The following is a 24,916-nucleotide window of genomic DNA, read 5'->3' as shown; positions in this document are numbered from 1 at the left end:
GGAGGTCGTATCCAGCCTACTGAAGGATTCAGCTCTACAGGCTCTGTTTGCGGAAATGGTATTTTAAGACCATATAAATTGCTGAATAGCTTGTTAAACAAAACAACTCTTCATCCAAGAACTCATCACAGGATTGCATTATCTGATTAGTTAACATGTTAGTTTCATAAGCTTGGAAAATTTATGATGGCAATACCTGCATTCATAAAACACCACATATATACAGGTTAGAGATGGAACTCAAAAAGCTCTAAATAATTTCAACTAAAAAAAGGCAGTATCTTCTGCTTTTCTTTTTACAAGTAGCAGCAAATGACAGGAAAAGCATGCAAATAATGTGGTTTCCTTATTTGACAAAATAATTCTTTGTTTTGTCCAAAAAATGGCTTTCCTTGTTGATTGAACCAAAACTAGAGACAAAGTTCCATTCTGGGTGTTGTGTTTCCTGAGATTAGTCTACTTTTCATGTATGCAGTAGTCTGGCAAGAACTGTGTGATGTGTCTATATTTCAAGTGCAGAGTTATGTTGCAAGTCTGTTGTATTGTTTAATGGGAAGTTACAGTTTGCATTTGATCTGCTACTTTTTTCAAGATCATTTCTTTGATTTTTCATCCATCTTTGTTTTCAGGACTGTGAAAATGTTTTACACTTACCTAAAGACGCTCACGGTGATTTGGATTGCAGGAAGCTTGTTGAGCAGCTGAAGGAATGTCCAACGCTCCATGATCAAGCAGATATCTTATATATATTGCATATACTAAAGTGAGTTGTCTGAGTATAAACTTCAGCATCTTTAAGTTTGGTCACAACTATCTGATTATTCTTGTGCAAAAGCTTTCCACTGTTCAGGGTTGTGTTTTGAGGGGAGAGGTTAAAATATTTTGTGCTTTAACAAGCATATTTTCAGTTAGCTTGATTACATAAATAATTTGGATACAAAAAAATGCTTGTGTAAATTTCAGAGTTGATTGGCACACAGTTGCAAATGCATACAGGCTCCAAGGCTCACAAGTGAAATGCACAAATCCTTTCCAGGAATGAGAACACACCTTGCTATATTTGTGGCACTCTGTTAAGTTCAGAAAGATTTGGTGTGATTTTTATACACAAGAAGGAAAGTGGAGGGAAACTTCATCTTGTCATTTTCTAACTAAAAGCAAAATGCAGTTTTAATGAGTAGTCACTATTTTTCCTCTAATCCCTCTGCATGTTTAAGTGCACCACTGTCTAAAATTCGGTGCTCTTCAAAACATTCTTGGAAACAGTCTGACCCTAGCTGCTGGGGTTAGTCAACAGCTGCTACTTAGATAGGTTTGATGGGAACAAAATACAAATACAATCCAGCAGAATCATCTTCTGGAGTCCATTTGTTGGGCTTTTTTTCCTGTGCAGGAGAATACTGCTGGAACCTGGCAGGAAGTTAGCTTTGGGTGGAAAGACAAGCATGTGTTAATCACGGATGGTCTTCCTCACTGCTACAAAGATTGTATTTTTGTTTATTTTAGTCTTTCTCCTGTGAGGACCTCTTCTATGATCTTCTTGATTCCCCAAGCAAAATGTTTAGCAGCCTCTCTTAATGAGCAAGGGAAATCCTGAAAAAATACCATTTTGTTGTTTAACTACATGCAACACCCTTAATTTCCTGTTCTGCACTTGTTTCATCATGGGAGTCTGTTGGGCAGGCAGGTGGACTTCTGGTGGACTTTGCCCCTCTAGCAGGAGTTGAAAGGTCATTCTGTGACACTTCAAAGCATTATCAAAGAAAAGCCATAATGCAGTGGATTTCAAAACCAGTAGAGGAACAGAAATCTCCTTTGCTTTTTCAGTAATGGCATAAGCAGCCTGGAAGCTTAGTTAATAGCTAAGAAAGAGGCAGGGCAAAAAACTTAGAACCCCCTGAGGCATCTGAAAAATGGGTGCAGTCTTTAGCAGTACTGAAGATATTGCTGAATTCTACACTGAAAAAGCACTGCATGGAGCGTTCCTCCAGCAAACTGTCTGCATGCATGTTCAGTTTAAAGCCTGCTGGGAAATCCCTTGGGTGGTTGCTTTGAAGTTACAGGCTCATGGCTAAGTGAGTGCTCAAGTTAACATGAAAGTTCCTGGTATCAAGACCATTTGGCCACATACAACTGATCTCTGGTGAAGGCCCACATGTCCCATGTACTACTTAATTCTGACACCAAAATAAGCAATGCGATCAAAATCAGGCTGCTTGTTGTGTGGTAAGGTTAAACAGTGTACCATTTTATCTGATGACAATTACCTTCTGTGTCTTTTCTGGCAGAGGTGCTGACTGGGACACAGAGCTGGATGGACAGTATGGTGTCACTGTTCATTGCCTACTCAACGAGCTCTACAGAAAGGCAGGCCTCAATCAAGAATGGGGCTTGATCCGTTATATTTCCGGTATACTTAAAAAGAGAGTGGAAGTCCTGGCTGAGGTATGAAATATAAATAATGCTGGTTTAGTGTCCTGCCTGGAAACAGAGATAAAACTACTAGTTTGCCAGCGAGGCTTGTGCTTATTCTCTTCTGGTCATACTTCACAACTTACATAGTGCAGCATTTTTCAATAAATATTGGTTGCTTTTCTGATCTAAAATCTTATTACGACATCTTTACCTTTCACTTGTACTGTGAACTGTGCTAATGTTGGCATGGACTGAGAATGTCACACTGTAAATGACTGTGAAGGCTTCATTTGATCTCTGTTAATTGGAGATGCTTAATTATGTGCTATGAAAGCTGTAGTTGTTGTTGGTAGTTGTCTATTGCTATTGTGATAACAGGAATACTTTTGGAGCACCAGTATGTCAAGGTGCTAGTGATGATGCAAAAACAAGTTCTGATGATTCCCATCCCATTAGGCAGACAGTCTGCCGTGTGCGCGGATGTGGGTGTTCAGAGGCATTAAAATATCTGGGACTGTTAAATGGTAACAAGAAAGATCCACTGTAAGGGTACAGATTTGATTTTGAACATTACAAAAATGCTTCCTCTCAAGTACTCGCTAAAGTATTTGTTTAATTTCCTACTTATCCCTGCATATTTCTGAAGAGCTCTTTCTCTAATTCCTGGCCATTTTCAAAGCTTTGACTGTCACACCTAGGATGCCCTATTTTAGTGACGGTCATATCTGCAGGGAGCAATTTCTAATAATTGCCCTGCATGGTACTTCATTAAGCCCATAACCTTTTCCATCCTCAAGACATGGTGGACAAGCAGTACAGACATGCTCACAGAAAGCCGTGTATGTTCAATTGAGAAGATACTGACAAAGAGTTTGGGAGGAAGAGAGTAGAGATGATCTGTTTTGTTCCATGTTAAGGGAGGGAAAATAGACTTTTCAAAATCAGAGGAATATTACTCTGTGAGGTCTTTGATTCAGGATGGTAAAACAGGTAAACTAAGTACTCACTTTTAAAGGAGGTTGATATAAAAGAGTAAACACTGTGGTACTGGGGGAAGGACCTATTTCAGAATGTATCAGGGTGCATAATTCAGGAATGTGATGCAATGTGTTCAGTGCTTGTTTGTTTTAAGAGTACATAGGATTTATTTTTTAGCTAATACTACCAAGTTTTTCATTGACTAAAAATGTTTTTTGTCTTAAATAAGGTATAAACATTTATCTTATGATAAAGAATAAAGTTCTTTATTGATCTGCCAGCCCCACTGGACTCCCTAATCATTATGCTGCTGATTTCACTGAGCAGGGAAGCAGGCTTTCAGCCTGGGCAGACTTTCATAGTCCTGTTGACCTCAGGGGATCTTTGGCAACTAGTTAACAGCATTCTGCTGGATCTGCATGTCTGGTAATTAATAGAAATGCACTTAAAAATTGCTAAAGAAATGCTTCATTTTTGGGAATTAAAAGCTGTATCACTTCCACATGACTCAGAGAAAGGTCTCTTGCTTTCTGTCGCGTTATGATAGGCATGCACAGACCTTCTGTCGCACCACAAGCAACTTACAGTGGGCCTGCCACCAGAACCCCGTGAGAAAATCATTACCACGTAAGTTGGAGCTCTGCCTCAGTTACAGAAGCACCCTGCCCTTCATCTTCCTGCTGGTACCATTCTGCTGCTATTACCTTGTTTTTAAACTCATTCCTTACCTTCAGAAGGAATTGCAGCCACCCAGGCAGAATCGTAGGCACTTTTGCAGTACAAAGATGTTTCTGGGTGACTTGGTACTAGTGCTTGTTCAAGAGGTTAATATCAAGTGCCTGAGTCACTGCCAACTGTAGTTTGCCTTCTTGCAGCCCACTGCCACCTGAGGAGCTCATAGATCTTATTTATGAAGCCAGCGGCCAAGATATCAGTATTGCAGTCCTGACACAGGTATGCAACATGTGTAAAAAGGGTTCTTCCAGCTGTGCCCAGTGTGGCACCAGTGTTTGCTCTGTGACTGGGAGAGCCAAGAGGACCCACTCTGAATGGGTGCCTTTATGGATTTGTCCTTACAGGAAATAATTATGTACTTGGCGATGTACGTGCGGTCACAGCCTAGTCTTTTTGTGGAGATGCTCAGGCTCCGCATTGGTCTGATAATTCAGGTGATGGCCACTGAGCTGGCTCGGAGTCTGAAATGCTCAGGTAAGAGGAATTTTATCATAAGGGTACTTAGGGCGTTATTTCTGCTTCACCTCAGTGGTTGATTTTTCATTTGTATGTGTTAAATCCTTTTATTAACTTCTTCGTTCAGCATGTGCAGTTACAAACTTTGAAAATAACTTCCCTTTTTAACTTAATGAAAGATTCCTGCCCCCCATCCCCCAGTTATTCAAACTGAAGTGGATATTAAATACTTAAGTCCCCTGACTTTCAGTAAGTAACTTCTGATCGTCTTCCTTTTATGTGTAAGTGTTCTGACCTTGAATGTGCTTAGTTGAAAAGTATTTGCTGTTTAGATTTCAGCTAGTAATATGTTATTTTGCCAGGAGATCAGTAAAAAACCCATTCTTACGGGCCCCCAAGATGTTGCATATGCCCTAAAAGCCCCCAAGAATTAAGTAACAAACAAGTGGTGCAAGGCAAAAATATTTTCAAACTCACTTTGGAAGAGAAAATTGAAACAAGAGAAATTGTGACTGAAGAGAGATCTGAAAAATCACTGAAGGATTTTTCCCTATTTAAAGTGATCAGAAGTCTAAGAAGGAGCAGTCGTGAGAAGTAGTCAAGTTAATGTGACAAATATATAGTCAAATACTGACACTTAGGAGCATGATCTGGGCCATATTTTTGTGGCTCAGCTCTTGTTACTGTTTCTAATGCCCTAGCACACTCTAAAGGGGGGTAACTTTGTGGAAGCATATTTTGTGGTCTCCCCGGTTTTCTCCCTCCTGGAGTGAAGTGGGGGTCCCTGGGAGTTAGTTATATGGAGCCCACTTTGGACACTGCTGCTCTCTAACTTGAGTGGCTAGCTGCCACTGAGGGAGTGGCAGGTTTCTCCCTTAAAAGAAGTTGACAAAAGGAGCCAAGTAATTTTCTGGGATAATTCTGTTTCTGTATGAAGAGTGTACAGAAAGCCCTGTTTCCCCCAAATCTGTAGCTGAATAGTGGAAGCTGCTTTGTTCACAGTGCAAAGCCTCTCTTTCCTGGGATCCCTTTTGTTATTCCTTAGCCTTAAAAGCTAGCTGCTTTGTACATTGCCCTCAGCTTCACTGCTGCCTTTTCCATGTTCTATGGGAGATTTGTCTCTGCACACACACGTGTGCTCATGTGTATGTATGTGCTTTTTCTCTCTCTCACTTACAAGCATGATCCTTTAATCAAATAAAATACAAGCCTTCCACATGCGTGCATTTCTTTATGGGATAACTCTAGCTCTGTAATTTAGATCTGCATGTCATCTGCTTTTGGGAGATGGCTGTAATGCCTTTATCTTGCCCTACAAAGGAGCAACTGCTTTCTCATCATCAGCTTCAGTGAGATTTCACATGAGCTGCAGTATACTATTCACTAATGCAAATAGCGTTATTTCCATGCAGTGTTTGTTGTTTGATCTTGAAATGTATTTTCTTTGAAATGTGACTCTACATACTAATTTTTTTTAAAGGAAGCACTAGCCACGAGGGAAATGTGACTGAATTTCAGTCAGTCAGCAGTTCACTTAGGAAGACAACCTATAAAGCAACCTCTAGTGATGTTTGTCTGTTTTTTTTTCTTTTTGTTTTGTTTTAACTAGGTGAAGAAGCTTCAGAGAGTTTGATGAATCTAAGTCCCTTTGATATGAAAAATCTCCTACACCATATTCTCAGTGGAAAAGAGTTTGGTGTGGAAAGGAGCTGTAAGTTGTCCACTTGGGTACTTGTATATGTTAAGTGAGAACTATAAATACAAAGTTAGATTGTCTTATAAGTAGGAATCTACTCTCTTGGCATGTAAAATAGAGGTATAGGTGATGTATTAATCATGGGTGGTCAGTACCTGTCTGTGTCTGCTGTAGAATAAACAAAACACATATATATGATGGAAGCTGTACTGCACTGAAATAAGATTGTATCAAGTTTTCAGTGATACGAAAGCAAACTTTTAAAATGAAGAAATTTTATATGACCAAATGAAGACCATAAAAACGGCACATCTAACCTGCTTTCAGGGAGCATGTCTGTGATGCCCAGGTATTCCTGACTGGCGCTTCAACTGTCTCCCAGCTTCATTCTTAAGCCCTCAGAGACTCATTGCAACTCTGATGTCTTTTGAAGATATGACTGCCCAGTATTTTGGAAAATCAGGTCCCAATATCCAAGTATGGATCTAGGCCCCTGACTTGATGTAATCAGTTTTGAACTATTGATGTGATTTGAAAGGATGCTGTCACCAAGAGCATTGTACACTTGTGAAAGGATATGCTTTTATCTTTAACTTCTAGATAAAAATTAATCTGTTTTTCTACACCCTAGAATTTTAAAAATGCCCATTTGCTTCTTTTAGTGCGACCTGTAGATTCTTCTTCATCTAGCCCTGCGATTTCCATTCATGAAATGGGGCATTCTGGAGCAACCAAAACAGAAAGAAGTGGAATTACTAAATTGAAGAGTGAGATGAAGCAGGTGAGGGTTTTCTGTCAATGCTCCTCAGAAAATGCAGCTGTCCTGGTACTGTGTTACATTAGATTTTTGTGTGTTAATTTTAGGAGACCATTTTTAATGCCAAATACATTCTTGGTAAATGACAGAAGTTTTCGAAGATCGTTTGATTTAAAGCTGATCCCTAAATAGAAAGCAGTAAAGGGATGTTTCCTCCAAAAATTTACTTCCTTTTTTGATCGTTTCACATGCTGAATGTAGAAGAATTTGAACAAACTCTAATGTGTTCATGGCACCAACTTTAAAACAGCTCTTTAATCATCTTTAGCTAAGGAAAGGTCAGATGTACAAAGTGAAGCTTTCATGCAGTATTCATTTTTATACTCTGCACAAGTTGCTAATGTGGTCCATGTGCCTTTTGGAAAAGATACACTTGGAAAAGAAATCTTGGTTTGTTTTCTTCCTGTTTTGTTTCTTCAGGAATGGAAAATACCTCCAAAATATTCTGGATGAATGTGACTGATTGTTTTGTTATGAGTGGTTTTGATTTATCTTTTTTATGTCTCTATTAGTAATTTTCTTTTGCTCTAGGTAAATAGGAGGGTAGTGATCAAGTAAAGTACATTTATAAGAATGAATAACATCACATTGTTCAGCCTGGGTTGTTCAGCCTGGAAAAGAGAAGGCTCCAGGGAGGCCTTATTGAGGTCTTTCAGTATACAAAGGCAGCTCATAAGAAAGGTGGAGAGAGACTTTTTGCCAAAGCCTGTTATGACAGGATAAGGGGCAATGGACTTAAAGCGAAAGAATCATAGAATCGTTTAGGTTGGAAAAGACTTTTAAGATCATCAAGTCCAACCATTAACCTAACACTGCCAAGTCCACCACTAAACCATGTCCCTAAGCGCCTCATCCACAAGTCTTTTGAAAACCTCCAGGGATGGTGACTAAACCACCTCCCTGGGCAGCCTGTTCCAGTGTCTGACAACACCTTCAGTGAAGAAATTTTTCCTAATATCCAATCTAAACCTCCCCTGATGCAACTTGAGGCCATTTCCTCTTGTCCTATCACTTGTCACTTGGGAGAAGAGACCAGCACCCACCCCTCTGCAACCTCCTTTCAGGGAGCAATAAGGTCTCCCCTCAGCCTCCTCTTCTCCAGGCTAAATAACCCCAGTTCCCTCAGCCGCTCCTCATAAGACTTGTGCTCCAGACCCCTCACCAGCTTCGTCGCTCTTCTCTGGACACGCTCCAGCACCTCAATGTCTGTCTTGTAGTGAGGGGCCCAACACTGAACACAGGATTCAAGGTGCAGCCTCACCAGTGCCGAGTATAGGTGGACAATCACTTCCCTCGCCCTGCTGGCCACACTGTTTCTGATACAGGCCAGGATGTTGTTGGCCTTCTTGGCCACCTGGGCACACTGCTGACTCATATTCAGCTGGCTGTCAATCAACACTCCCAGGTCCTTTTCTGCGGGGCAGCTTTCCAGCCACTCTTCCCCAAGCCTGTAGTGTTGCATGGGGTTGTTGTGACCCAGGTGTAGGACTCGGCACTTGGCCTTGTTGAACCTCATACAGTTGGCCTGGGCGCATCGATCCAGCCTGTCCGGATCCCTCTGCAGAGCCTTCCTACCCTCAAGCAGATCAACACACCCGCCCAACTTGGTGTCATCTGCAAACTTGCTGAGGGAGCACTCGATGCCCTCGACCAGGTCATTGATAAGATATTAAAGAAAGAGGGTAGTTCTGGGTTGGACATAAGGAAGAAATTCTTTACGAAGAGGGTGGTGAGCCACTGGAACAGGTTGCCTAGTGAAGTTGTGGATGCCCCATCAAGGTCAGGCTGGACTGGGCTTTGAGCAACCTGATCTAGTGAAAGATGTCCATGCCTATGGCAGGGGGGTTGGACTAGATGATCTGTAAAGGTCCCTTCCAACCCAAGCCATGCTGTGATTCTATATTAGAAATACATTTTTAAAAGACCCTCTCTTCTGAGAGCTTGCCAAGCCTGATTCATTTAATCTGAGGCTGTTTCTGTAAGTTTCTGAGGATGCATGTGATGTTTTCCTTTGATTGTATGAAACAGATTTGCTCGCTAAGAAAGGAGTGGCATTTCTCCATGGTCTTGACATGGAGCATTTGATGGTGACAAAGTTCAGTTAGTGATTCTTCACAGGACACAGTCAGGCAGGGAAGCAAAGGCACCTGTGAAACGCATGGTATCCATCTCACGAGACCTGGTCGCCATGTTTGAGCCATAACACTGCCTGAGCATGGTCGTGGCGAAGCCTCGTGGTACAGCTGTGGCTGTGAAGGTGCTGCTACCTGCTTTCCACCGGCCCTGAAGTGACTTTGGGGGTTCGTTCAGTCTTAGCAGGGCTTGCAATCGTATAGCGGGTGTCTGACTTCAGGGCCTTTCCAGGAAGGAAGGGGGACTAGGCACTAGGTGGCAGCATTATTTTGTTTTAAATACAGAGGTGGGCCTGAGCTGAAACTCTTGGACTTTTATTGATGTTGGAAAGGTGTTTCCTGCATTGCTTTTGCATTACATGGAAACCTGGTATTTTGCACAGAGGAGGACTTGACTGGTTTTATTTTTGTTTGCCCCACCTTTCCATTCATGCTGCTTCCTGCTGCATCTCACTGCATTCTCTGAATAATTCACTAGATACTAATTTAATGTCATTTTGGCAGGGGTGGGGATCAAATTTGTGTTACAAGGAACATTTCAAGTACTTGCACTAACATCTCTGCACCAGAGCTCAGGTGTTGAGCAACTACAGCTCTTTCATTTGCTGCCATTGTTTCTGGAGTCTGAACATCAAGCCTTTGCCTGCGTCTGAATCACTAACACTTACTTAGGAGGCATGGCTTGGGGTGGACAGCTAGAGAAAAGCACTGTAACTCTGAGGTGGTACATCCACATTTCGGCGAAAATTTTGCCTTGCAGCTGTTTGTTTAGTGCTGCTTGCCCAGTTGGTAGCCCGCAGACTTTTTACAGCAAGATGACCACCTTTTGCAAAGAGAAGCTGCTGACATTGCTACAGATGGGAAATGGAAGTGGGGAACATGGGGGTTTTTTCCCAGCCCTGAGTCACAGGGAAGCTTTTGCATGCATCTTAAACTGTGGCAGTTTGTGTCAGCCATGCTTGGAGCTCAGTGGATGGCATGAGAAGCTTGTGGCTGCAGCACAACCAAGGAGGCTCCTGGCACCACGGGGTCTGCCTTGTGGTGACCCTGGGAATGAGCAGCAGCTGCCACGAAGTCAGCTGAAGTGCAGCACTGCAAGAGTCCAGGGGCTGTCACAGTTTTCCCCTGAGTACCTGAGCTTGTTCCATGTTTCTTGTCTTTGCATGGATGGGTTACTTAACCTTGTTTGCGTCCTGTTCTGTCGTGGCTGTCTGTCTGATGTCTTTGTGTCTGTTTTTGTTTTGTAGTTCTTTCATGAGGGCCACTCCGTGTCCAGCATCATGTTCACTTCCACGGTAAAACACCATCTGCAGCTCTGCACCTGCTCTTCACCCTGCATGTGTGTGCAAGGGTCTTAGCTCTAGACACCTCCTGTGGCTTCTCCTGCATAAAAACTTCTTTTCAAACCCTACCTCTTTGTTTTGTTCATCTTCATTGGGAACCAATTCTCATTAGCAATCTTTTAATAGAAATTGAGTCTTGCATTTAGATCCACTTAGTTCTTCTGAAGCTTAAGCAGTTGTAGCAGATAAAGCACTATAGCAGATTTAGCTACTTGGTGGATTATGTTACAGGTGTCATCAGTATTTAAAAGTAATGTAGTGTTGAGAAATGCTGGCAGTCGGTGGACATTAATGAACCCAGACCAGCTTCAGGTTGCTGAGACAGGGGTTTTATGGGCATGGGTATCTCCTCAGGCAATCATCTTCTTTCAAGGCAGAGAACTGTAGCTCTTCTTAAGCTGTCGCTATTAAGAAGGATGATAATTGTTTAAATATTTTACCAACAGAAACCTCAACAATTTGAAGTAAGTCTGAGGCTCCATATCTGTCATGAAGAGACAGAAAGCTTGCAGCTACATGTGCACTTTAAAGTGGTGGTTTTGATTTGTGGTTCTCTGCGTCTGCACGCTTGTTGTCGATGGCACACCTCCCAAGTGTCCTAAATACACAACTGCAGAGCACCACTAGCCCTGTGGCCTGGCCTGACAACTGCCAGGTTGTTGTTGCCTCTCTATTCCCACATACCAGTGCAGAAAGGCAGGCTTCAACTATGTGTTTGATTCAAGTGCACAGAATTGTTCAGTTAGATCTTTGATTCTCTGAACCAGCTGAGTAGGCAGAATAATTATTGTATGCAGATGGATTTGTCTACTTTGGCACCCACTCTCTTGCTGACCTCTTGCATCCCCTAGATCTGCTCAACAGGGTGGAGGAAGTTCTGTCTGTCTCAATGTGCTGTGGAAAGGAATAGCATGCATCAAGCCATCAAGGGAACACCACCTATGCCTCACTGACACTAACAGGAGTGAATACGGACTTTGTTTGCATTTTCTGGTCTTTTTGCAGAGCTTGGCTCTGTAGAGTCAGTGAGGCCATCCTTTGCAAATGTGCAGTTTTCGTTCTTATTTCCCACCTTCCCCAGTACTTTGCTCAGGCAGTTCCTTACTCAGAGATGATGGGATTTGAGTTGGGGCTGTCAGTGAAGTCCTTTCTGGGCTGAAAGTAACAGGTGTGAAAAAGGAACGAGGAAACAGAAGAGCATGGTCTCTGGGAGTGCAAAGAGTAGGCAGACTGCATGTGTGGAAATGGGAACAAGAATTTGGTGGTAGTGCCGCAACTTTGAAGATGATTTGCTGCCTAATTTAGTCTCCAAGTCTGGTAGAGTAAAATAATAGAGCAATAGTGACAATAAAGGAAACAAGACTGATACAGAGAGGCAGGCACGATGATTACATGAAGTCAATTTTTAATCTACTTACTTTAATGGAGCTTTTTGCATGGAGGACCTCTCTTGCTGGACTCATGGACCCTTTGGTTCTCTTATGATACTGAGCCTGAAGTCTGAGTCAGACCTACCTGCAAATCCCATCATCTTGCACACCAGTGACGCTGCCCTGGCAGCCAACTCAAGCTTGTTAAAATAGTCATGCCTTGTGTTGAACCAAGTAGTGAAGTTTACTGGGTTATGCCTTGTTGAACTGCTTGCCTGTTTTGTTGAGAAATGATTGAAGTACTGGAGAAGTGAAACTTGTTTTGAAGGGGAGAGAAAGGGACCAAACCTGCTCTATCATCTTGTATGACATCATGGCCTGTATTTTTTCCCTGGTTCTGAGGTAGCATTGTAACAGAATGATATATTCACCAGGAGTAGCACTTGGGGTGGTAGAAAGCAACTAACCAAGGCTTTATTGTTTCTTACAGAGGGGCAGTACTCCATCGTCTCCCACTAGCACTTCTCCTACTGGCTCCAATGGAGACACGAGCTGGGGTGACCGAAAAGGGCAGTGGCTGCGCAGAAGGAGGCTTGATGGTGCTATTAACAGAGTTCCTGTTGGCTTTTATGAGAAAGTGTGGAAAATCCTTCAGAAGGTAGGTTGACAGCTGTGGAGGGCAGGAAGCAAGCAAGTTGTACGGTAACTTGGGGAGGTGGTGGTCCAGAGGCAGCTTGTTGCCAGACATTGAAGTTGGTCTTCAGCTGGAATACCAGTGGAAACTAGAGTCATTAGTAGGAGTGTGTCTCTTGAACATAAAACCATTAACACAAGTTCACGTGTTTGTTTGAAAGTGTATTTTTCTCTGAAACCATTGGCGCTGACTTTCAGCTGAATGATTCTGTTCCACTACTGTCTGTTTTGCATCACCCATGGCGGAATGCAAATTGTGGTCAGTGCTGCTGAGGGACACTACAATGCAGTGCAGTTTGTGTGCTCCAGTTCAGACAGGCTATGAGGAATGAAGTAGGAAACTTCACTGACTCTTCCAAAACATCTTGAGATCTCTTGCTGGGTCTTCTGAGCTTTATGGTGTTCTTAACATTTTTTTGTTTGTTTTTAAGTGAAAATTAAGTTCTTACCAGCACCTTGGAGATCAGGGGTATGGAAATGTGTTGAAGCAGCTCTCCAGGAAGGAGGAGAGGGGAATTACAAATTTTTACTCATTTCAAAGTGACTATGCACCTGTTCTGCTTTGCTGGATGAAAGCCAGCATTCGGCACCTTGCAGTACTGAGCTGTTCATGCCTACACAGTAGGGAAAAATGTGCATCACCAGCTCAGGTTGATTTTGGTTGTGCTTCTAAAATCACTTATGCTGAAGCTGTTAGAGTTGATGTCAGCCAAAATGAGTCATATATGACCTCGTGGCTATTTACTAATGGGATCTTTCAGTAGAGTGAGCATCACTTCTGTCCTGACGTAACGTAATAGCTGGGAGTATTGGAATGGTTTTCTGGCTATTAAAATCAATTGTGCTTATTTAAGTTGTCTTCAGTATTTCATTCTTAAAACCCTCTTTGGACTATTCATAAAAGCTCTCTCTTCTTGGTGCGTTTTTGCACCTCAGATACTTAGATGTGTCATTCCTTAGCCTGCCTTCTCACCATTTAGGTTTTGTCATTCTTGTATACCACTTTCTATTTCTAACACCACGTCTTCCCCACTGTTCGTGGCCCGTGTCCAAGCACCACAACACACTGACATCCTTGAGTTGTGGTGCCCTGGATCTGAAACACTTAAGTAAATGTTTTAGAGAAAATGAAAAATAAAGGTTCTCACTTTTGTGGTCTGTTGTCGTGCTTTTGCATTATCTTTTATTTCTACATTCTTTCCACAGAATGTTCTCATTGATTTGTTTTCCTCCTTTGTGTGCCTCTTGCTGGAGTGGCTGTCTATGTACTTTCCTTCAGTAGCTGGACTGGAACACAGCACGCTCTCTACGTGTCATGTCAGGCTATTTCTAACGTTTGTTAGGTTACATAATAAATTCTTCAGCAAAGGAGAAATAATATTTTAACAGGTTTTGTTGTTGTTGGGTGTTTTTTGTAGATTTTTGTGGGGTTTTTTTAACTGAGGGTTGTTACATAGTGGCTGGTATCAGAGAACACTCAGATTTACTTGCAAGGACTGTAATTTCTGTTCATTGTCAAAATGTTGTTGTTTCAGTGCCATGGTCTGTCCATTGATGGGTATGTCCTTCCTTCTTCAACCACCAGAGAGGTATAGTAAAATGCCAATGATTTTCAAGCCCCATGACTGAATATTTGGTTTGACAGTGTAAGATGCAGTGGGGCTGCTGTTGCAGATCCTTGGTTTTAAGAAAGTTAGAAGATCTGGACCTTCTTTCCAGCACTTCTGCCAGCTTCCCCAGGGCTCTGTGGATGAGCTCCTGCCAGGCAGGCCTGGGAACGGGTTTGTGGCAGCTTTTCCCCTTTGCTGAGTCTGCGCTCTGCACACCTTCGCTGACCCCATGAACTGACATGGAGCAGTGCTTGAAAGAGGGTGGTTGATGGCAGTCCTTCAGGCAGGGTGAGGTGAAAGCGCAGCCTTGTTGACATAAAGCAGGCACATTGCTTGCCGCTTTTTTTTTTAATATGCTGCAACAGCAGCCAGTGTATTTTGGCATCACAGTCTCAAAAGTAAATAACAATTAAGGATGATTGTTTCTAACCAAAGTTTTGACTCTTCAAATACATAACCTTTCCTTACATGTTTTTTCCTTAGTTGGATTGCCACTCTGTCTGAGGTGCTCTGGCAAGTTTTGAATTCACATCTATAAAACAAACTCTTGTGAACAGTAATCCATCAGCGCAAGAGAGGTGCTTGTGTGCCTGAGACTGTTTTCCTGTCTGGTTCCCTCAGATTTGTCTCTGGCTTCCTTCTGAGGAACAGTGGTAACAGTTGAAGAGAGGAGCTGGAATTTTCTGCCAAATTTAAACCTTTTTTTGCAGAATGGAGAGTTTTATTTATTCCTTTTGTGTAGATAAATAGGCTTATATTTTTAGCCTGTCAGACCTAGACAGTATCTAATTTTGCTGTTTAAAGGAATCAAATGAAGTAAGCACAAACCTCCTAAGGCTGCTGCCTTTCACATAACATCCATAGAGCTATGCCAGTGCAAATTAGGCTGCTCTACAAACAATATAGCTGTATCTCTGTGTGGAAAAGTATTTCTGTGCAGGTGGTTATTTTTAAAACTCAACAGTAATTTTGGCTTTGCAACTAACCTGCGATGACAGAAAGATACTTACAAGGGAGAGTGCATGAGACCGCAGCATGAAGAGCAAAGAGTTAATTTGCCAGCTAAGTATCAGCAGTCCTGTATGTAACTAAAATGTGTGTGTGTAATGGGTTGCGAGGCTGGAGCATTCTTCTGGAAGTTGCATAACTGTTTGCAGGATCAGGGCCTAGTGACACAAAAAGTTTCTGTAAGTGCTAAAGCCGCACAAACATTTTGTTCGCTTCAGTCTACCCCCATGTGCAGAGAGGAGCATATGTTTAAGTGCTTGCAGGATGTGGGGAACTAGTCTTTTGGATTTGTCAGTTTTTCTTTCCATTTTCACTCAAACTTGCCAGATGACCCCGTGCGAAATCAAGTTTGCTGTGCACGTAGAGTCGGTGCTGAACCACGTACCCCAGCCTGAGTACAGGCAGCTCTTGGTGGAAGCTATTCTTGTTCTCACGTTCCTTTCTGACATCGAGGTGAACAGCATCGGGGGCATCATCCACGTAGATCGAATCGTGCACATGGCCAATGACCTCTTTCTGCAGGAGCTGGTGAGTTCAAAGGGCAATGGTGGGAAGCCTCCACATTTGAAAATTGTCCCCTGCACCTTTTTTAATATGTGTGATGAACTTGATCTTATCCTTATTTTTTCCCCTACAAAGACAGAGCAAATCACTTAAGTATTTTCTGGAAATATATTTGGAAAACTAATTTAAGAATTGTGGGAGATTTAAAGGGAATAAAATTGTAGTGGCCAACAAGCTCTGAAGTAAGTGGGTAGATTGAAGTGAAGTTTTGCTTTACCAAGACATTAGCATTACCAGTATTTGAGTAATCCCACCTCCCCACCCCAAAGGACAAAAATCTGTGAAGTTGTATGTTCCTCACTTATTTACACTGATCCAACTAAGTCATGTGGGTCCTATAATAATCCTAATTAAGATTTTCATGAGGGAAAGGAAAATTGCTTTTGGTATTCAGCACAAATGCAAAATCATAATGTGGCAGGTTTTTTCCAAGGAATAAGCATGCACACCTAACGTTCCCTACTTCTTTGCTTGTGTCTTTTCAGAAATCATTTGGAGCTACTGGTAGTATCTTGGAGAAAGACGTAGCCACAGGAATTTGCCACTTTTTTTATGACAGTGCTCCAAGTGGGGCCTATGGCACCATGACATACCTAACAAAAGCCATAATTATTTATTTACATGATTTCCTGCCTAGCACAGGCTGTGCTATGCAATAAGCGATGCCTCATGCGGGAGGGAAGGCTCAGAAGCTCTTTCTCCCCATTTCCCTGTCATGAACCTGTTGTTTAGTTGCTGCATGTATGTGTGCCGTGCACTACCTCAGCGTTTTACACTAGTCATCATGCTGCGTGCCTGCCTACCTGCGGGGGACAGGTACGTGGAATTTGGCCTGGTTTTAAGAGAATGTGCAAGAAATAACAAATACTGAGGCTTACTCTGCCAAAAGTGCATAAATGTAATTCATATTAAATTAGCAAGAATTACACAGTTCTGCCAAGGGGAGAACAGATTACTCTGTGGCGATCAAAAGGCACAATAAAACGAGGGAGCTGTATCTCAGGCATAAAGTCTCCCAAATAAGGGAAGTGGTGGAATTCATTAATTTTTCTCCTGCTGTGTGTAAATGCACATCATTGTGAATCACTGATGCACAGTGTGAAACATCCAGGGAAATGTAAATTAGAGGAATAGGAATAACTTGAAATAACCAGGTGATATTTCTAATACACATTTATCCTGATTCTCATCTCATTTGCACCTAGTCAGTGCAGGGCTCACGCCAGTAGAGACAAATGTCTTACAATATCCACTAATTTGAGAGGATAGGCTCTCTCGGGAAGCTGCATCTGTCTTTAATCTGAACAAAATAGCTTCCTTCCGTGCACCCCCAAGGCTTTGGAGGCAAAATCTCATGACTCCAGCTTCTCCAAGGTGACAGACAGTTTTATGCCTGTAATCCTTTCCTCTGAATGGAGCGAGATAAACCTCTTCCACTTGAGCACCCTTTCCAAGTCTCCTGATCCTTTCCCTTGCAAATAGCCTCAGAGTTAAGAATGGCATAATTGCCACCATTCCAGTGCAGTGTGAGTTTATGGAAGGCTTTGATGTTTCTCTTGTGTTTTTCTTCCTTTTCCTTTTTTTAAATTTTAATTTGAAGTTGCACTTGTCACGTGTAGTTAGGGATAGGCAGCCTGAAGTCTCCCTTCAGACAGCTTCCAGGTTAGTGCCGGCACCTTGAATCTGTCCACTGGAAACCAGCTTCTGCTCTAAGCTGCTGCAAGAATAGGTGTGTCCCGCAGGGAAATGGCTCCCTGGCCATTTAAAGTGAAAACACAGGTAGGCTGCCTCTGGAGGGGAAACCCCTGCTTTATTCCAGGCATCGGCTGCGGTTTTCCTTGTGCCGGTGCCACTGGTTTTGCCACCGGCCAGCACGCATCTGGCTGACAGCTTAGGAAAGTGGCTGTAGCTTTAGCCTCTCCTGTGGCCATGGGCTCCCTCAGCAGCATGGAGGTGTGCTGGCATTGCTGCCATGCGAGCAGAGAGGATCAGAGTGATTCTGTCTTGCCAGGTAGAGGGGAAAGAGCAGATATGGCTTCTAAAAAGTAAGTATTTTCTGTGCTGACAAGCCTGATGATAAGCATATTTCTGTGAGATCCCCCTTCACTCTTTCAAAATGTAACTATGCCATTTTTACAGGATTTGAAAACTTTTTTTTTGGTAACAATAGTACATGGTGCTTTTAAGAACGAGGTTTTTGGTTCCAGTTTTACACAGGTATCTGAAATGCCTTGATGAAAGGAGGGAATGAAACCCTTGTCTCACTTGCCAGTTGCGAGCACCCATGGTCCCGGGGAGGCTAAGCTCCCGATGGCCATGTCACCCCGCCTGCTGTCCCTCTACGGAGTTGTTGCTGCTGTAATGTCTGGACACTGGCTCAAGAGAGTGAAGGTGTGGGAGGCCTTAGGACGTGATGTCATGTTTTTGAAGAGATGAGTAGAGTTTGGCAGATGCTCTGAGAGAGGCACATACTGTGTTAACCACCATGAAAACTGGGCCTGTTGAGGGGCTAGTATAAAGGTGCAGGTCAGGTACAATTAGCACTTGGATGTGGAAGTCATTTGATTGGCATGGTGTCTGTTTTGTAGGTTTTTGCCTTCATTATGGAGTTGGCTTGGTTTTTTTTTTCCTTTTCGTATGTGTTGTGAGAGATCATTTAGCTTGTTTCCGAGTAAATGAAAGTAAAATCCTTTGTCTAGTTTAAGCAGACGATGTGACAGTGCAGAGCGTGAGCAAACAAGAGCCTGTGTGATGGTTTCTTGTTCTAGCCGGTATCATACGAAAAGTCAGTAGTAGCAGTTATTTTTGCTTTTCTTGTTGAATCCTAGATTGCGAGAGATGCGAGATGATTTTCCCTCAGACTCTTAATTTATTTATTTTACCTACAGTGTGATCTTGTTTTCTGAAGCAAGAAGGGTGATGTAATTGGTTTTACATGCAGCTGCATTGAAGTCTAAAGCAATCGAGCCTATGGCCAAACATACCTGGACACCCCTTAACACTTTTTTTTTTAATGGGAGTATCATTGGTATCTTTAATTTGAAATTCATAGTATGACCTATGTTTTGGTGTATTTATGATCATCCTGATGCATTATCACATGGAGTGCAGGCACTTGGAAAGTATTTATGTGATAATTTGAAGAGTTTAGGTAGCTGTTGGTGAAGGGTGGGATTCCAAAACACAAGGCCAATGGAAGGGATATGTGTGTTGCCTCCTGGTCGGGCACAGCTGCAATTTCCTGCTGCCTTACTACTCAGACTGAAGAACCGTTTCAGCTGGGGAGTTGTGTTTTAGTGCAAACCTAATTAAGCAAATCAGGGTTTATATAGGACCCCTGCTTTGCTGAGGATCTACCCACGTGTGTGTGTTTGTTAAGCTGGTGCAAATCAGAGCTAGCATTGGTGGTGGTGAGGGCATGCTCCCAGTTAACATACATGCCGACTTTGCAGTTTGTGCAGGGCTGAGCTAACTGGCAGAGGCTCGACTTGGCTGCCGGGCTTCCCAGGGGAGCCAGCAGAGGATGACACGGCCAACTTCAAGTCCCTGGAAGCTCATTTATAGAAGAAGGCAAAGGTAAACAGACACAGGCTGTGCCTCAGAAACAAGAGCATTAATGAATTAAAATAGACCCACCTGAGACCTGGTCTTTCCAGTCTGATGGGCACTGCTGCTGTAAGTAGTTTGCAGCTGTGGGGACAGAAGCACCTACACGGCTCGGGGGGGCAGCCAGGCATGCCTGCAAGCAGAAAATGGGACTGGTCAGGGTACTAGCCAGACTAATTAGCTGTGTCCAGCTTGGAGCACATACCACATGCTGGCCCCAACCCAGCTCCTCCAGGCCAGCGCCCTCCCTGCGGGCTGCCTCATGGCTGTTTCCTTCTCCCTGCTGCTGTGCGAATGACACGAGTTTGTCAAACTAGACAGATGAAAAGCGGCATTAATATTAATCCCCCTTTGCTGCTGCTCCTACAAGTATATGTGAAAAGGTAGTGGTTGGTGTATGAAGTTTGTCTGGTTTCTGTCGTGCTAATGGTGGTCTCCTTGCTCAGGGAAAGAGCCCTGCTTGTTCCTGGGAGGTGAAGGTGAGCTGCACAGTCCCTAGCAGTCCTAAAAAGGGGTGGTTACTTTCTGTGGTGGGTAGCGAAACCCCTGGGCTGCACCCCTGCGGGCACGGGGCACGGCGGGACTGTGTCACCCCTCCAGCAGCAGCCAGGGGCTTGAGTGAAGTGGGAGCTTGGGTCAGTCCAGGTCCAACATCGGGCACTTTCTGGTGCAGTCCAGACGTAGGAGCAGAGTTGCCCTGAAAGTGGGAGATACCACCAGTGGTGTAAAGACTGGCTGTTCCTGTAGGGCAAGAGCCTGGGCACGCAGCTGCAGACAGGTTCAGTCCCTGCTCAAAGGACCGCTCACAGCTGTAATATTAAGTAGCCACTGCATAAAATTGTGGGATAAAAAAGAAAGATCGGGAGTCGGGCTTATGGAAGAAGAGCTTCAGCTGAAACAGTTTGGGTTTAAGTACAAGTAGCTGGGCTCTCTCCCACTCTCAGTTTTATTCTCGAGTGGCTTTTATTCCTGGCATTAGAAGTTTCACAGTTACCTCCCCCCCCGCCACCCCCCGTCTTCTGTGAGGGGTAAAGGGCTCTTGTGTGCCGCTAGCAGCTGACAGGCCAGGTTGTTTTCTTTTTTGCCTCGATGACTCAGCTGCTCTCACACTTCAGTACTGCATCCCTGAAAGCCTCTTCTCACTGCCTACTGCGTGAAGCACGGCCTTGCGACCTTACCTTTACATCCCCTCTCATGAAGTGATCCTTCAAGGCGAGCATCCTTCAACTTCGTGCTAGGGTAGCTTGAGGAGCATGTTGTTAGAGGGGAACATCGAAGCTGGAGGCTGTCAGCCATGTTTCTGAGCTCCCAGGACTTGTTGCGCACCCTAGCTTTGTCCTCTCTTCTGGGAGGGATGGTGGTGATGGGAGGGTGAGGGTAGCAAAGGAGGACTCCAGAGCTGCACTGTCCCATTCCACCTTGTCACTTCACGCCCACAGCAAGGAAAACAATGGTGGGAAGCAAGATCCCACCACACACCGTGGGGTTTGTCCATCTTAGGTGGAGCCTTTTTGTTCACTCCACTAGAATAAGGTGAGACCGATCCTCATAGTCCATAGATCAGAATAAACGCATGCTAAAAATAGACATTCACTATTACCAATGCCATTAAAATTATACTGTAAATTTTGTTTGCACTATTAAAAGATTTTTCTTTCCCCCTGCCCTAGGCAATAGAAATAAGTGTGTGCATGTTTGTTCATTCATCTGTCAAGTTACAGAATACTTCTGGAAAAGTACTTTGTATTTAATTGTAGAAAATATGGTACTGCAGTCCTTCTTAAATCTTAAGCTTGGGCTGCTATTACATTCTGTGATGATAAATTGGGAAGGATGCTTTTTTTTGTACTTTCAACAGTGTTATTAAATAAAAACTAGCTACTTTACTTAGCTTATCTTTCGCTATTAAAATTTAAAGATGGGCTAGGCTGGAACATTTTGCTACCCAAAAAGCACTTTGTGCACATTGTATGGCTGAATTAGGGAATACTGTTTTCAAAAAGCTGTGGCTGCACTTCACTTGGTATCAGTGTGTTGCATTCAGAGTGCAGTAGGCAAGAGAATTAGGTCCAGATCGCCCTACTCTCCCCTACAGGTGCGGACGGGGCAGTACTTGCAGGAATGGGAACATTGGCTTGCAGGTTGGGGGAGGCCCAGGGCACTGGACTCTTCCATCTTGCTGTGTTCCAAAAACTTGGTTTCAGAATTTCTCAGTTTACTTCGTAAAGAATTTATGCTTAACTGTATGCAAGAATATTTAGGTTCGCTAGTATCAAAATTTTTCTACTTTTGTGTTCTTACTCATCTCTTTGTTTTAAAGAAGTCCAGTTAGTCTTCAGGAAAAGCATGTTGTACGCTCTATGTATAGGATACCAAAATACAGGCAAAAAGACACCATGCTTACACACTACTCTGAAAGCTAAAGCTTTATTTTGTTGTCTATCGTATGATACATTAACATGCTATGGATTTAGCATTAAGGTGATGAGTTATGACTGTTTATTAGCTCCAAACCCCAACAAATGTAGGGAAAAGTAAGCAGTGGCAAGAGGAAGTCTAGTGCAAGCGTAAATGTCTTTCAACTGAGATCCTTTAAGTTGTGTCTGTAAACCTCAAGGAGGATATAGTGACCTGGAATGCTTTAATTTCACTGCATCATGCAAAGAGCAAGATTAAATGCAGAACTACCTCTTTTAACTAGATGGTGGTTCTTCCCTATTTTCTCTCCTGGGATGGATAGTCCACAGCAGGCCTCTGTCATGCCTATTACATCCCTGAGGAGAATCTGATATGTGCCTTGTGGCCATCAATACTATTTCTCAGCTGTCGCTAAGGTCTGCTGAAAGACACATACCAAAGTTTCTCTTCCCATGGGGTCGTAGGTGCCACCTTGGCAGTACTCACAGATTAGGTTGATGGGGGAGATGCCACCAAGGGGGGAGGATAAATTGTAAGGTAGTGATGTGGCAGAGACCTGGTAATACTGTAAGTAGTGGGTTTTCATCTCTTCTGTCTCATTACTGGTAGGTATACAAATACTAAGAACTAAAGAAAGGCTTACACAGTGACCGCAACGCTTACCATATCGAGCAGCCCATTTATTGTTTGTCAGTCTGGAACTTTGTTTCCCAGACTGCTTATGACTAGTGACAGGAAGGTAAGCTTCCAAGACAGCCCACAGCAGTTCTGCCTTTTCATGTGTTTGCCTTTTTCTCTAGTCTATGAACCACGTGAAAGGCCTCTAAAAATTCACTGAAGTCAATATGGCCATCTTTGTTATAGTCTATGCTGAGGACTAACTTGTCAAGGGATTCATCACGTACATCGATGCCCAGGTGAGAAGTGAAGAGTTTCCATGTCTGGCCAAACTCCTCAAGAGAAATCAGACCTAGAGAAGACAGAGAACAGATTGTTTTTTCCAGTGCTGTTTCCCCTTTCTACATACACACATGCATGCATGCATACACCTTCACTGCAAGAAAGTTACCTGCCTACTGTGGCTTGGGTGTGTTTTGTGGTTTCATCACTGAAGTCCATTTTTTTTACTTCAGTTAATGATCTAATGCTTTCAACAGTGAACTTGAGAAAGCAATAAATAGTGAGAGTGGAAGGGAGAAAAAGCCCCCAAAAGCATGAAGCCAGTACTGGAGATGAGATATGAGAGTTCTTTCTCAAGTTAGGCTCTGCACACTGTCCCTTATATGGTTACAGCCTGACTGCTTAAATTAGGCTTCACTAAACTGAAAAAATGACATCACCTCTGGTTCCTCTATATTTAGAAGCCTTAAGGAGGAAACACAGTGGGGAAAGATAACTAGTATAGGCTTCCTAGAGCTGGTACAGTGAAGTTACCTAGACTTACCTGAGTGATCTTTGTCAATGACGTTAAAGATGATCTCCAGATCTTTCCTGTATCTGCACAGTGTTTCCACCAAAGCTGGCTGAACCTGGTTTTGAAATGCCATACAGGAATCCATTCAGACCTTGGTTTGAGTTAGTCTAACCAACAGAATATGTACCGTACACAAATCTATGTTACCAGTTTAACTTTGCAAATGTTTAAAAAAAAATCCTTATGCTTGAGTTCCTTGGAATGGTACTTTGTGTCTTGCCCTGAGGAATAATCAGCTAAAACCTGTTACTGTCAGATGGTGGGGCGGGGGGGGGGGGGAAGGAGCCCTTCACACCTCCTACCTTCAGTAATTATTTGTGGAAATACAGATAATCGAGGGACGATGCTGTACGCCATGCACTCATACAAAGCTTTCACTGTACATATGTGAATGGATCCTGCTGTTCAGAAAAATGATGGGAGACAGCTAAATACCAAAGCACTATGCAGCCACTTGGTTACAACTGGACTCTGTAGAAGAGACCTCAGCTACCATTAAACATCTGAAAGTCCATCTACAACTGTGACTCCCTCGCCTAGGTGCCTGAATTGGCTCTGGAGCACATTTGAAAAGCTCATCTCAAAGAGTGAGGGTTGATTGTGCTGGGTAGGATTTGTCACCTCTCCCCAGCTACGTTATCTAAACGCCCTTGAGAGTCAAAGGAAAGCAAGAAGCAGTTCTAGCATGTGACTCATCCAACCTATTTTAAGCATCTATCTTAGCAGGGAATGATGATTTGTACCCCAGCAGTGCTCATTTCCCTCCAGTGACTATAAAAGGAAGCTCAGCAACTAGTTCAGCTGTAGATGTCTACCTGATTGGCCAAACCACTGTCTTCTGCCTCAAGTTGCACCAAAAGCTGTTCCTCCAAAATTTGCAAGGAGGCGTTTTCCTCCTTACCTCTTTTATAGGTTGACCTATTTTCAAATCGTAAAAACATGACATGAAGTCAACTTCTCCATCTGGGTTCATCTGTGCTAACTGAGACCGCAGCATCCTCCAGGGCAGTTCCAGCTGTAGGACAGACTCCATCGCTGAAGCCCAGTCATTGACAGAAATCTTGCCTGCCAGAAGGGGTCAGTTCATGGTTACAAGCGGTACATGACACAGCATGAATCAGTCGCTAGCATGCCTTCTGCCATTTTTAAGACCAGTTGCAAAACATAAACGTTTTCTCCTAACCCTGGGATAAAAACCCTCATAACAATGAGCAGCAGGGTTGGACTAGACATTTCCACAGGTCCCTTCCGCCCTCAACAACTTTGTGATGCTATTATGATATTCAGCATGTTTTAACACCTTTTGAGAAAAACAGATTATGCCATGAAGAGTACTTCAGATTTGAGCTGAGCTGCAACTATAGAGACCTATGTCGCTGAAAACCAAGACGACAGAAATACGTTAAATAGTTGTTCAGTGGCCAAAGAAACGGTACCATCACTGACTGCCCTTGTAGGGGCATCGATGACAATCCAGTCAAGTGAGAAGCCATCATGAAGAAGTTCTAAGTTGTATTTGTGCTAGAAATCACTAACTCCTTGCTCCTACATAAAGGGTTCATGTATCAACTTCCCACTGATTTTTCTTCAGCTGATGGGTG

At 43.2% G+C, this 24,916-nt stretch overlaps 2 protein-coding genes across 3 annotated transcripts in view; one reads left to right on the top strand and one right to left on the bottom strand.

The window, feature by feature from the left end:
- The window catches only part of PHKA2 (phosphorylase kinase regulatory subunit alpha 2), a 52,494-nt gene extending 31,185 nt beyond the window's left edge, over positions 1-21,309 (top strand). The window contains exons 21-32 of one of the 2 annotated variants that reach the window (XM_059816037.1): positions 630-763; positions 2,289-2,445; positions 3,941-4,020; positions 4,269-4,347; positions 4,473-4,602; positions 6,194-6,295; positions 6,943-7,061; positions 10,477-10,524; positions 12,433-12,600; positions 14,171-14,224; positions 15,581-15,781; positions 16,303-21,309. In XM_059816037.1, coding sequence (XP_059672020.1) covers positions 630-763; positions 2,289-2,445; positions 3,941-4,020; positions 4,269-4,347; positions 4,473-4,602; positions 6,194-6,295; positions 6,943-7,061; positions 10,477-10,524; positions 12,433-12,600; positions 14,171-14,224; positions 15,581-15,781; positions 16,303-16,476 — 1,446 coding nt within the window. In that variant the 3' untranslated portion in view covers positions 16,477-21,309. The remainder of the gene's footprint in view (positions 1-629; positions 764-2,288; positions 2,446-3,940; positions 4,021-4,268; positions 4,348-4,472; positions 4,603-6,193; positions 6,296-6,942; positions 7,062-10,476; positions 10,525-12,432; positions 12,601-14,170; positions 14,225-15,580; positions 15,782-16,302) is intronic. The other variant, XM_059816044.1, reaches the window with a different exon arrangement.
- A 493-nt stretch (positions 21,310-21,802) lies between these two features.
- PPEF1 (protein phosphatase with EF-hand domain 1) overlaps positions 21,803-24,916 on the bottom strand; it is a 45,105-nt gene continuing 41,991 nt past the window's right edge. The window contains exons 14-16 of the mRNA XM_059816055.1: positions 24,217-24,380; positions 23,286-23,370; positions 21,803-22,811 (exon numbers count right to left, since the gene is read on the bottom strand). Of these exons, the coding sequence (XP_059672038.1) occupies positions 22,618-22,811; positions 23,286-23,370; positions 24,217-24,380 (443 nt within the window). The 3' untranslated portion in view covers positions 21,803-22,617. The remainder of the gene's footprint in view (positions 22,812-23,285; positions 23,371-24,216; positions 24,381-24,916) is intronic.

Source organism: Gavia stellata, chromosome 1 (assembly GCF_030936135.1).
Source record: "Gavia stellata isolate bGavSte3 chromosome 1, bGavSte3.hap2, whole genome shotgun sequence".
Lineage (NCBI taxonomy): Eukaryota > Metazoa > Chordata > Aves > Gaviiformes > Gaviidae > Gavia > Gavia stellata.
The sequence above is the reverse complement of the archived record's forward strand: the minus strand, read 5'-3'. Positions and strand labels throughout refer to the sequence as shown.